This window comes from Gekko japonicus, unplaced genomic scaffold (assembly GCF_001447785.1).
Source record: "Gekko japonicus isolate JY-2015 unplaced genomic scaffold, Gekko_japonicus_V1.1 scaffold1387, whole genome shotgun sequence".
In the NCBI taxonomy this organism is placed as follows: Eukaryota; Metazoa; Chordata; class Lepidosauria; order Squamata; family Gekkonidae; genus Gekko; species Gekko japonicus.
In genome coordinates this window covers 378,428-391,705 of record NW_015174881.1, presented here as the reverse complement: position 1 = coordinate 391,705, position 13,278 = coordinate 378,428, and the positions used below count along the sequence as shown (strand labels likewise).

General features: G+C 41.1%; 1 protein-coding gene across 1 annotated transcript in view; it reads left to right on the top strand.

Annotated features, from left to right (window-relative positions):
• The window catches only part of RAB40B (RAB40B, member RAS oncogene family), a 24,059-nt gene extending 20,128 nt beyond the window's left edge, over nt 1-3,931 (top strand). Inside the window, exons 4-6 of the mRNA XM_015424883.1 lie at nt 326-403; nt 1,342-1,564; nt 3,350-3,931. Coding sequence (XP_015280369.1) covers nt 326-403; nt 1,342-1,564; nt 3,350-3,618 — 570 coding nt within the window. The 3' untranslated portion in view covers nt 3,619-3,931. The remainder of the gene's footprint in view (nt 1-325; nt 404-1,341; nt 1,565-3,349) is intronic.
• Nucleotides 3,932-13,278: the final 9,347 nt, after the last annotated feature.

Here is a 13,278-nt window from a genome sequence, read left to right as displayed (position 1 = left end):
TGGCAAATACTTGTAAAAAAATTAAACTCCATAAATTCTGCATACAGCTTGTTGCTGAGTGCTGGACACATCCTTGGCACAACCATAAATTAAATTCTTTCCCCAGAGTGATAGTTTCAAGCAGTGCAATATGGACATTCTGGCAAGGTTCTCTGTAATCTACTGAAATAAAAACCCTGGTCTGTAGGTTTCTGCTCCATATTTGAGACAACTTAGAATGCTAAAATCACTTAACTGAACCAAGAATAAATATTTAAGGAACACAAAAGATAATACAATGTACCCTTATATGAGTGCGCCAGGCTAATCTATTTTATTCACACAGGGTGTGATATTGGTATATGACATAACTAATCGATGGTCATTTGATGGTATTGATCGATGGATAAAGGAGATAGATGAGGTAAGCTTCATCTTAGAATTATGCATATGATACCATGTAAAATGAATGAATTTTAAGTCAAGCTACCCACAATTACATTTCTTGGCAGGGTTTTTTGGCCCTAAAAAAGCAGGATGGATTTGATTGGCGTCCAGAAATCTCTATGGATGTTATTCATTAATCCCAGTGTGATTTTACTTGTGGTCTCTGGAATGATGAGACTAATTATGACTGACCAGGTGCTTGCTGCTAGGCATCTGTTGCTCCCACTTCATCAACAGATGCCATTCAAGTGGGGATGGAATATTAGTGGACGGAAACTGCAAAATCGAACTGAAAATGTATATAACCCATTTAAAGGATTTTGCCATAGGAAAGTGCTCTGTTTTCTGCCCCGTTGTATCTGTACAGTCTTTTGACAGTTGTTGTGGTTGCAAATGGGTGGTTATTATCTGGAGAAGAGGGTCACTGGCCTGTTCTGGTATGTTTTTGAGACACTTTGAAGTTAAAAGTGGATTGCATCTAGCTTGACTTAGATGCCATTGACATCTCTGGTTCAGGTTCTGCTTCATTGGTCAGTTTTTATAACGCCTCTATTGTTTAATTATCATTTGACATCTTGGGCTGGAGTGAAGAGAAGAAATGTTTGTGGTTCAGGTGTAACTGAATTTTGAATTGAATTGAATGATTGATTTCCAAGGCATGTGCAAAGGAAGGGTTCTCCCTGGTTCATTAATGAACAACAAACTGTGGTTTGTTACATGCGAATCTTGTCTTAGTGTAGATGGGTGGTGTAGTGTAGTGTAGATTATCCCCCCTTTTTTGTTATTGAACTATGGTTTCCTGGGTATAAACAAGTTAAATGACTACAGAGATAGGGGCAAATTAAGAGAGAATACTTTTCATTGAAGGACTAGCCTAGAAACTTGGAACCTAATTTGTTGCTCCCTTTTGTTCAGCATGCTCCTGGTATACCTAAAATCCTTGTTGGCAACCGCCTGCACTTAGCCTTCAAACGGCAGGTATCTACTGAGCAAGCACAAGCCTATGCTGAAAGACTAGGCATGACTTTCTTTGAAGTAAGCCCACTCTGTAACTTCAACATCACTGAGTCTTTTACAGAACTTGCAAGGATAGTGTTAATGAGACATGGAATGGACCGGCTGTGGAGGCCAAACAAAGGTAAAACAATACAAATGTTTTGATTTATCTCTATGCATTTATCCTGGATTTTGTCCGAATTAAAGTTTTAGTTTCAGCTAATGAAAAATATCTTGGAAATTCTTTTTTTTAAATTAACCTGAACAAGTCTTTTACTAAGATAGAATACCGACTATGCTGGATTCCTCTACCGCACTGTTTTGGAAAGGTGCCAGCCTCTGGAATGCATGCTTTGTCAACTGATAAAACTCCCCCTGCCCTTCCCTTGTCCACTTTAGCCAGAGTTTAACCTTGCATCAGTATGAGCATTCAGCCAGGATTCTTAACCAAGGTTTGCAAACTTACTTCAGACCCTTGCGTTAAATTCTGTTTGAGACGTGAACTTGTTTAAGAGGTTCCTAAAGCTCACCCTGGTTTTCAAGGAGCCAGTGTTAAAATTTTCAGTAGTTTTTTGTGTGAGGGCCAATTTGTGGTATAATGATTTAGAGTACTAGACTGGGACCAGGAAGACCCTGATTCAGATTTCCACCTTCCATGAAATTCTTTTATTTTGTTACATTTCTAGTGCTTATATTCTGTATTATGCCTTTGACTTCAATAAAATCTTTAGCTTGGAGAAACGACGACTGAGGGGTGACATGATTGAGGTTTATAAGATTATGCATGGGATAGAGCAGGTAGAGAAAGAAGTACTTTTCTCTCTTTCTCACAATACAAGAACTCGTGGGCACTCCATGAAATTGCTGAGCAGTCGGGTTAGAACAGATAAAAGGAAGTACTTCTTCACCCAGAGAGTGATTAACACATGGAATTCACTGCCACAGGAGGGGTGTGTGGCTACAAGCATGGACAGCTTCAAGAGGCAATTAGAAAAACATATGGAGCAGAGGTCCATCAGTGGCTATTAGCCACAAGGTATAGATAGGAACTCACAGTTTGGGGTTCTGGCCCCACTGATGGCACCTAGTATTTTTGTGACAGAGCGTTGGGCTGGATGGGCCATTGGCCTGATCCAACATTGGCTTCTCTTATGTTTTTGAAAATTAAAAAAAAAATCAGCAGTGACCTTGGATCAGTCTGTCTGTCTTATCCTAACTTAACCCACAGTGTTGCAGAGAAGATAAAATGGAGGATGGGAGAGCCATGTGTGTCAGTGTCAGCTCCTTGGAGGAAGGCAGGAGGAAAATGTACTAAATAAATTTGTGCTGCATCCAAATGGCATAACTCAGGGCACGTATATCTATCTCCTCTTCTCTGAGATGGAAGGAATGATATTTGCTAACCCTATATATTTTTACCAAGGGCCTGCAGGCCATTCAGAAATATAGGAGGTAGCAGAGAATGGGAGCTGGAAAGGATATATGCTGCCCAATTATGATGTAATATTTATGGGAAACTGTGAATACTTTAATGAGCTCTTTGAGACAAAAAAAGGGTCTTCAGAAATGTTGAGCCTTTATAATTTCTACTGATATCTCATCTCCTTGAGAGAAGCAAATTTAAAAAATTATGGAGGGATTTTTATAGATCCAGCATTCCAGAGTTTCAGTTTGACACTACCATATTTTCTCTGGTTAAACTTCCCTAAAACTTACAAGACAGCGTCTTTATACTTTTAAGCCAGGATAATAGTTATGGGATGGCTTGGCGGTATGGTTGGATAGGAATTTCAGCAGAAGTAAAAGTGACTGGGTGAAGGGTTATTTTCAAAAGTACAGCAGGCTCATGAAAGCATACTCTACGATCATGTGGCTATCCAAAACCATGTTTTGTCTAAACTAATGCTTGTTTTTTGTTGTTTTAAAGTTCTGACTTTGCAAGATCTTTGTTGCCGTGCCATAGTTTCATGCACCCCTGTGCACCTTGTTGACAAACTTCCACTCCCTGTTGCCTTAAGAAGCCATCTCAAATCATTCTCTATGGCCAATGGTCTGAATGCTAGGATGATGCATGGTCGCTCCTACTCCCTCACAGCCAGCAACAACAAAAGGAACAGTCTGAAGAAAGCCAAAATCATCCGTCCACCCCAGAGCCCTCTGAAACACTGCACCAGAAACAGCTGTAAAATCTCATAAACCTGGCCATTGAAGAGTTTTGGCTGGAGCCTTTAACACAAGGACTCTCCTTGAATAGTTGGATCTGTTGTATGCATCACACTATCAAAACTGAACAAAGGAAAACATCATATTGAAGTTGTTTGTTTTTAATAATGCTGCTTCCAGATGTATGACGCAATCAGTGCAAACGAAGGGATGTGAAACTTTTCTTTTGAATTTATATATAGATGTGTGTGTGTGTGTGTTTTTGATGTGCATGAAGACTTTGTGTTTTATAAAGGGAGTAATTTATGATGGTATTGAGATTTCAATGACATTAAATTGCAGAAGTGACTCATTTTTAATTGCTAAATTAAACAGTTAACTCACAAAACTTTATTTGCAGTTACAGAAGAATGAGTGTCAGTCTGTAGAGTCAGACAGAATTTTATCCACAATGTATTGTATACATTGTAAGATATAAGTAGTGAATTAGTTCTAGTGATGTTGCAGTAGAGCATCTAATTCTGGTTTTGTACAGTTTCCTCTGTGACCCTGAAGCACTACTTTGAGCTACCAGTGTGTATATGCAATATGCACAAGATTTTGTCCCATTAATGTAAAAAAAACCTGATAGTTTTTGCAATGTTTAATACTTCTAGGGATTTATCTGTGGTTTATATGCTTATTTTTCTGGTAAATCTAAATTTTTGTATTTGATATTTTAGTGATACAGTGAGAAAAAGCCAAAGACATCAAATGAATTTGCTGCAGTAGTGAGAAGAATGTGATTTGAAAGTTTGCTTTAGCAGGAAAGGACACTATTATTTAAAAAATAAATAAAAACACTATAAATCATCTCTTTAGTTGAAATATTTGTCTTCCTACTCTCTAGCTTTTAAATATTTTAAAAATCCCAAACTAGCTTTTACTAAAATCTTGTTAATTAACGGGATTGATGTAGTGAGTGGTGAGTGTCAGACCAGGATAAATAATAAATAATTTTAATCCATCTTGACTCTCAGCAAGAAAGGCGGACTATACACAAAGTAAATAAGATGCCACAAAACTATGATCAGTAGTAAATGCCACCTTTTGCCCTTATAAAATAAGCATGGCAACAGCCCTAAACACTAAGACCTATTGATCTTAATAGGCCTTACTTTTGAGTAAGCATGCTTAGCAGGTTCAGATGGGTAGCTGTGTTCGCCTGAAGTATCATAACAAAGTTTGAGTCCAGTAGCACCCTTAAGACCAACAAAGTTTTATTCAAGGTATAAGCTTTTATGTGTGTGCACACTTCTTCAGATAGCAGGGTGGGTTTGGGCTGTCTGTGCAGTTCAACATATGTTTCTCCTATTTTGTTTGATGTGTGTGCGCACACAGCTGGGCAGCAGGGAAAGAATGCTGGAGAAAATGAGGGGCAGGATTGTGCAACCCAGAAGAGATGTAATTGCGTGGGCTGACACTCTAGAGTTCTTGGTGATTGTTTGCGTGTGTTGCCTGATATGATGACGTCACTTCTGGATCATGCCAGAAGTAACATAATGGACTTGATGAAACACTGAAAAGGCAAGTCCCCTCCCCCAAATGATCTCCTGTTGGTTGCCAACCCTACCTGATGTAAGAAGAAGAAAAACAGGACACCAACTTTATCAATAAAAAGTTGATGCTTGGGAGCACAGAAATTGATTGGTACAAGGCATGCAGAAACCAAGGGAGAAAAAACACTGAACCTAACAATGAACTCCAAAACCAAGCAAAGGTTAGTGAAAAGGAGGGCCAATATTAAAACCTTTCCATAAAAGATAAAAAGAGGTACATGTATTTATTAATAATAACAAATTTTAAAACATATATAGAGGCCCATTTACAACCAATGTATATAAAATATAACAATATCAAGGCTTTACAAAGTTGATCTTACGCATTTCGGCCAAATAGGCCTCCCTCAGAGGTCATACATATGTGGCAAGATGGTTAATAATTATTTTCACATAAACACAATCAGAAATATATACAAAGTATAGATTCAATGAGGACCATAAAGTAAATTGCTGTAAAAAATAAAAGATTAAACACACATATTTTACAAAAAATTAAAATTGAAATCTATATAGCCAATCTATAAATATAGACCATAAACTTACTTCAAAAGTAAAATCACCAGGCACAAGGTAAATATGCACATAAGACCTTTAAAGTGCAATCACTAGCCCAGTGATTATAAACCTAAGGAGAAAAAATGAAAATCAGTATATCAAACAATTTAAGGCCCAAATATAAAGAATACTACTACTAATAATAATACTAATAAACTAGTTACTTGTGGTCCAAAAATTTCCTTCTTTGATTGTGTTGCCACAGCATTCATAAGTAAAAAGCAATGTGGGTAAACTTTAAAAAGTTGGAGCTTTATAATTAAACTGGTCATGTGATTGCAACTTTCACATAGAGTATACCATTAAGGGATAAAGAAACAGTACAGATTTAAACATAATAAAGCCGTCCAAAGATTATATAGAGATACATGCTATATTAACAAGATTATATTGCACACCAGTCAATATGCTCATTCAGGCCGTATGGAGTTGCAGTCTTAAGAGTATGTATCCAAAATAGTTCTCTTTTTTTCAGTTGTTGGATCATCTGCTGGTGGCTTCTGGGCCGAACATACTCGAGTGCAAAAAAGGAAAAATTCTTATCATTATGCCCTGCCATCATGAAATGCTCCGTACAAGGCATAACATCTGTAAGTTGGAGAATTTTATGCTGGAGCTGCTATTTAGGAAGTTTGTGTGTAGCCATTGATGGAAACAACTGTCTTCATAGCCTGCTTGTGGGCTTCTTGGCAGCACCAGGTAGGCCACTGTGAATAACAGGATACTAGACTAGCAGAGCTCCAGCACAGTTGCAGAGCATGGAGCCACTGGGTCTCTTTCCACATTCCTTTCTCTTTGACCATCTCCTTTGGCTGCTGTGGGGCAAAGCTGAAGTCTTGTGTGATAGAAAAAGAGGAGATGAGGAAAAGAGAATTAGCAATGGGCCAGTAGAGGAACACAGAGAGAGTAGCATTAGCAGCACCATCCCTAGTTCATAGCTGCTTTTCAAAAAAGACAAAACTCTCCGCGTGCAGAGGAGAAGTAGTGTTAGTCTTAAAATGCCACTTATCTGACCTCTTATTTTATTACTATAACTAATAAATATATTGTGACAAATTTTGTTGTGGGATGCAGACTCTCTAAATTGAGAATTCGCAGTGATACTAAATGGTACAGTAAACAGTTGTACTCAAGGTTGGAGGGGGGGAGAAAGATACTGAGTGGGATCGCTGTACTGAAGGGATGGGGTTTGGTAACGGAATCAGCTGAGCTGAGCTTAGTGTAATTCAAAATGGTGAAGGCAATGCCCTGAGGGCACTAAGGTTCTTTGACTTGTGTGGCTAGCCAATACACCACACAGTAAGACAGACAATTCCAGGCAGTAAAGGGAAGGAAAAAAGTTTTATTCAAACGAGGGACATCATACAGCCCAAAATTCACCTTGACGGGCAGCCAAGCCACTCCTTGGGTGGTGAGTTTGCTTTGGGGATGGGGGGGAGGGCGCTCAGAGCGTGCTCAAGTCACCCGCCGCTGCCCTAAGCCAGCGTGGAATCTTTCCTCACCGGCTGGGGGCAGCGGTGGGTGGGTGGTGGGCTTGCTTTAGGGATGTGGGAGGGCGCTCGGAGCATGCTCGAGTCACCCGCTGCTGACCCCAGCCAACGAGGAAAGTTTAACTAGAAATGAAAAAGTCACACACTTGGTTATTTCTATCTCTGTGGAGCTGGCTGTGAGTTGGGTTGTCTGGCTGGGATTTGCAGCAGCGCTGTAAGTGCGGCTCTTAAAATGAGCCAGAACACCTTTCTGGCCTTATTTATTATTTATTTATGTATTTATTTATTTGAATTTCTATCCCACCCTCCCCGAAGGCTCAGGGCGGCCTTGATAGCGAGGTGTTTGTGTGTGTGTGTGTGTTCACGATGAACAGCTGGTTGTGCATAAGTGTCTGTGCTCCATCAGGATGGTACAGCTTGTGGCCCACCAAGAATAATGCATCCCCATCATCCATCTGTGGAGGTCTGTCAGGTGCTTTTAACGCCACCCCTCTTGCTGTTTTTTGCAGTCCTGAGTCAGTAGTCCCGGTGCCCGGCACTGATGGGGTGCCACAAATGGTTGGTGGGGTTAAGCTTGCCAAGTCTTTGTAGCCTCAGAGACTGAGATTTGGAGGGTGGGGTGGATAACCTGGGGAGAGGAGAGATGGTGCAAGGCAGATTGTGAGAGAACCTGGTGGAGAAGGGATAAAGCACTGTCAGAGCTGGAGGAGGGAGGGGAACAGCCTGGCTGTGTCTGGGGGCTCTGGGCATGAGTCTGGTCGGCATGATAGTGAAGCCAAAAGCAGTTTCAGAAGTCAGCCGTGTTGTTCTGCAGTGGAACATCAAGATTTGAGACACACTAAAAGCACACACGCTCATTGTGCCAAGCAAATAGGCTTGTCAAAAAAGCCAGAAAAGGGGTCACGGTGTGGAGATTCATGCCAACAAACAAAAAACCACTGTGATAAAATTAACAATGACACATTTAATAATTCTGTGAGCATCAATTTGTAAAGCTATTAATCTGACAATAGTTAGAGAATTCTGACATAAGCAAAGCAAAGTCCAACATAATCATATCCTCGATGAGCACACTGGTTTTTGCACTCATTTCACTAATCTTCCTCATGAGTAGTCTTATAAAGTTGGAAGGTGTCAACCTGTAGGTTCAGCTTAGTTTCTTTTTTAAACAATATAGCTTCTTATTTTCTTCTTTGTCAAATTATCCTGTAAAAAGCATAGTTATAAGGAGTGGAAAAAGACATGAAGCTGAACGGAAAGCAAATGAGTGATTAACACATGGAATTCACTGCTACAGGAGGTCATGGTGGCTACAAGCATGGGCGGCTTCAAGAGGGAATTGGATAGGCCGAGGTTCCGATATGGCGCGGCGAGCAGGTGCTTCTCGGGACACTCCTGCGGCGGCTGGTCCTGTTTTGTTCTTTTGGGGTCCGCCGAACGATCGGGTGGGCTCCGCTTGACTTCCTGGAGGGAGGTCAGGGGGCAGGGGTCTTTTTTTGGCCACTACCGCACTTGGCAAATGCAGGGGTGTCGCCGTTATACCCCGAAACAGGAACGATCGACGGGAAAAAACATGGCTGCCATGTTTTTTCTAGCTGCGACCAGCCATTTTTAAAGACCAACTTCTTATAACAACTAATATAAAAGGGAAGCAGAGAAGAAATTAAAGGAAAAAATTGAGATATATACCCCCAACTGAAATTGCCAACTTCGAGAAGAAAGCGGCTGTGAAGAGGGAAGGAGCGATTCTTAGCAGAAAGACAAGATAGGGGTAAGAAAGTTACTTTATTTATTGGAGTTACTGGTTGTTAAGAGTGTTATGCCAAACTTATAGACATTTGAAAGCTGAGGATTATCTAAGAAGAAACAACGTAAAGCAGTTTAAAAGTGTGTTAAAGATGGAAGCGGAAGAGGTAGAGGATTGGGAAAGCACTGAAATAGGGACTCTTACATGGGAGCAATTTTGAAAGATTTTAGTAGAGGAAGTGGAACAGGCAGTCAGGACAGCGAGCACAAACCTTATTGGGGAAAAACAGAATATACCTGTTGTCATGATCTGTGCAGGACTGGGAGCAGGGCCTAGTGCGGCCTGGTGCCAGGAGAGACCTGCATGGCAGTGAGTGGACAGCCTACAGTTCCCATAAGGCTTAGCAACAGGCTATAGCCAATCAGAGAGGGAGATTCTGTGAGGAGACTGTTGAACTGTGTGAGGAGAGTCAGTCTTAACGGTTAACTGTGGAAAACAGGGTGTTCTTTCGGGTCTCTCTCTGCAGCCTGGTCTCACTGTGGGGACAGGCTGGTCTGGGAGAGAGGAAAATCTCCACTGGGCTCAGCGTGAGTGCTAGGCAGGCTGTGGGCCTGGAAGTAGAATAGGTAGCTGTGTTAGTTTATGTTTATTTTGCCTTTTCAACCCTGTTATACCCTTTTTAAGCACCTTGCCTTGTCTTGTCTTCCCTTCCCCAGTGTTGTTTTTAATAAACCCTTTTTGGGTAATTATTTTCTCTGCCTGGGTCAATCATGCCTGTGTGTTCTCGGCTGGAAAAGGGCATGTTGGATGGGCCTGGGAAAGTGCCCCGGTATTTTGCGTGCAACCAACTAGGTCATGTCCGGAAGCAGTGCCCTCACGACGGAGCCAGCATGTACCACCTGATGTTGGAAACCAACCAAGCTATTCCTCCTGTATTTGATCCGGAGTATATTCTCCAATGCCACCGGAAGAAGGTCTGGGTAGATGGCCAAGAACTAGTAGCCTGGCAAGATACTGGTTTCCTCATAACTACAGTGCATTGCTCAGTAATTGATCCCACGGAGAAGGGAGGCGGGTAAGGCGTCTGAACAAAGTAGAAGGGATCGTGCTTCCTGTGGCCCAGCTACCGATCAGCTGCAAAGACTGGAGTGGATCATGGAAGGTAGCTGTGCATGATTATCCCTCGATAGCCATATTTGTAGGGGAAGACTTAGCGGAGCATCTGACCAGGGAACCCAGAGTCCACGAACCTGAGCTGGCGGAAAAGGAGGCCAAACCAGAGGAAGATATCTACCTGCAGTTCTTAAAAGACTTTGCAAATGTTCCTGAGGAACCCAGTCAGCAAACTGATGTTGACAAAGGGGTGTCAACCCGTCGTCAGTCTGAAAAGCAGCAGCAAGGTGAGCACGCCCCAACAACTTCTCCAGACTGAGAGGAACATTCAAACCAGAAATGCAATAAACTTTCTATGTTTGAAACTTTGAGAAATGCCATTTATTCTGAAGTAGCTACACTGATGTCTCAAAATGAATCTTGCCCTCAGTTTCTAATTGAGCTTCTTCGGGAACTTCAGATGCCTAAATTCAGACTGTTTGAGCAAAAAGCACTGAAGGCGTTACAGGATATAGTAGCCAGGCGTACAGCTGAAGGCAGCACGAAAGTAGATTGTCCAAAACCTCTGAACTCAATGGCAAAATCCAATTCAGAACTTACTCCCAGCGAAAGCCTTGCCACTACGGATGATGAGACATTTGACAAGAGCTTTGACCCAGGAGGGCCTGCAATGAATTAACCTGATGTTGTATTCTCGTTAATGTTGATCCTAATATTGTTTACTGTTTATTATTGTTTGTATATGTGTTTCTATATCTGTAAGTGGCAGAACCAGCACAGATCACTCTTATGCAGCCCTCATCAATGGGGTCCTGATTTGGTCTGGTGGGGGGGTGTCATGATCTGTGCAGGACTGGGAGCAGGGCCTAGTGCGGCCTGGTCCCAGGAAAGACCTGCATGGCAGTGAGCGGACAGCCTACAGTCCCCATAAGGCTTAGCAACGGGGCTATAGCCAATCAGAGAGGAAGATTCTGTGAGGAGACTGTTGAACTGTGTGAGGAGAGTCGGTCTTAACGGTTAACTGTGGAAAACAGGGTGTTCTTTCGGGTCCCTCTCTGCGGCCTGGTCTCACTGTGGGGACAGGCTGGTCTGGGAGAGAGGAAAATCTCCACTGGGCTCAGCGTGAGTGCTAGGCAGGCTGTGGGCCTGGAAGTAGAACAGGTAGTTTATGTTTATGTAGAACAGGTAGTTTATGTTAGTTTATGTTTATTTTGCCTTTTCAACCCTGTTATACCCTTTTTAAGCACCTTGCCTTGTCTTGTTTTCCCTGCCCCAGTGTTGTTTTTAATAAACCCTTTTTGGGTAATTATTTTCTCTGCCTGGGTCAATCACGCCTGTGTGTTCTTGGCTGAAAAGGGGGCATGTTGGATGGGCCTAGGTGGGTACTCTGGGCCTTCTCAGGGGACCTGAAGTCCAGAGTGGTGGCGTCGGAAGGTAGAGACCCCTGGGGTCATTACACCCTGAAAACAAAAAGGAAACATCTCAGATTCAGCTGAATCAGGAGGAAGATCAAGAATGCTGGCAAGGCAAAATGGAGCAAGATATGCTCCCCATAGTTGGGAAGGAGAAAGAGGAGGACAGTAATCAAATGAGTAATCTGGAGGAAACAGCAAGTAAAGCGCTGGAAATGGGAAAGGCAAAAAAAGCGTTCAAAATCTTGTGGGGGAAAAAGGATTAAACTGACAAAAAGGAGAATATGGTGCCAAATAAAGAAAATTTGTAGGGACAATAAAAGCTTGAAGACCGGTGTATTGGAACATAGCTGGGGAAAATTGGAAATCGGGTTCTACTTGTACAAAACCGAGGCATTTAAGTGTGATTCTGGAAAGAAGAAATCAGATTTGTGACTAATGTTTACAATAGAATGAGAAGAAACTATATATAAGTGTAAAATGATGTTTTCCTGATTTGCTACCATAATGAACCTTTGATTACTAAACTTGTACTGGAGAAATTATGATTTACTATAATGTAAGTGTTATGTGGGGGGGGGAATTGAGGAGGATATAGTTTGTACAAATGAAATTTTTGTGAATGGCTGATTTAATGAATTTCTGAATTTCAACTTTGTATTGGAGAAAGTATGACTATTATTAACTGTTATAAACTAGATAATGTTTGTTTTTGTTGTTAAAAATTCAATTCTGATCAAGAGAAGGTATTTGGATAATAATTTCCCTTTTCATAATTTTAAGTTGGGGAATTGAGGAGGATATAGTTTGTACAAATGAAATTTTTGTGATTGGCTGATTTAATGAATTTCTGAATTTCAACTTTGTATTGGAGAAAGTATGACTCTGTTATTAACTGTTATAAACTAGATAATAATGTTTGTTTTTGTTGTTAAAAATCAAGAGAAGGTATTTGGATAATAATTTTCCTTTTCATAATTTTAAGTTAGCAGTGTTATTTTCTTTATGCTAACTATTAATTATAAAAGCGAAAGGGAGGTGCTAGGATGTTAGGATATAGAACATAAAAGGCGTAGTATCCAAAGGAAAATATATTGTGAATAAGTTTGGAGTAATAAGCAAAGCTAGGGGTAGAGAGAAAAGATACGAGATGGAGGGCTGTTGTTGATGTAATGGGATATACCGTACCTGTTTTCTGTTTTGGATAGGAATTGTTACAACAGAATAGGTGGGGAAACAGTAATAAAAGGGAAAATGATGATCAGGTAATTTGAATGATGGTAAAGTCGACAATACAGATATTGAAGGGATTAGTGGACCGGTGACTCTGATGATACTAGGTATTAGATTATTTGAATAACTGCGATTGTCAGGTTAAATAGTAGCTCTGGAGATCAGCACTGTAATGGGCTATGTTATGATATATTAGTTTGTTTTGAATAATTATTTTTGTCTTTCTTCATATGTTGGAAAATCAATAAAAAGAATTATATAAAAAAGAGGGAATTTGATAAACATGGAGGTCCATCAGTGGCTATTAGCTACAAGGTATAGTCTGGGGCAAGCGATTCACTGTATTCTTGGTGCTGGGGGGGCAACAGTGGGAGGGCTTCTAGTGTCCTGGCCCCACTGATGGACCTCCTGATGGCACCTAGTGTTTTTGGCCACTGTGTGACAGAGTGTTGGACTGGATGGGCCATTGGCCTGATCCAACATTGGCTTCTCTTATGTTCTTATCTCCTGGAGGCTCTCCCATTAAACACTGATGTAACTGA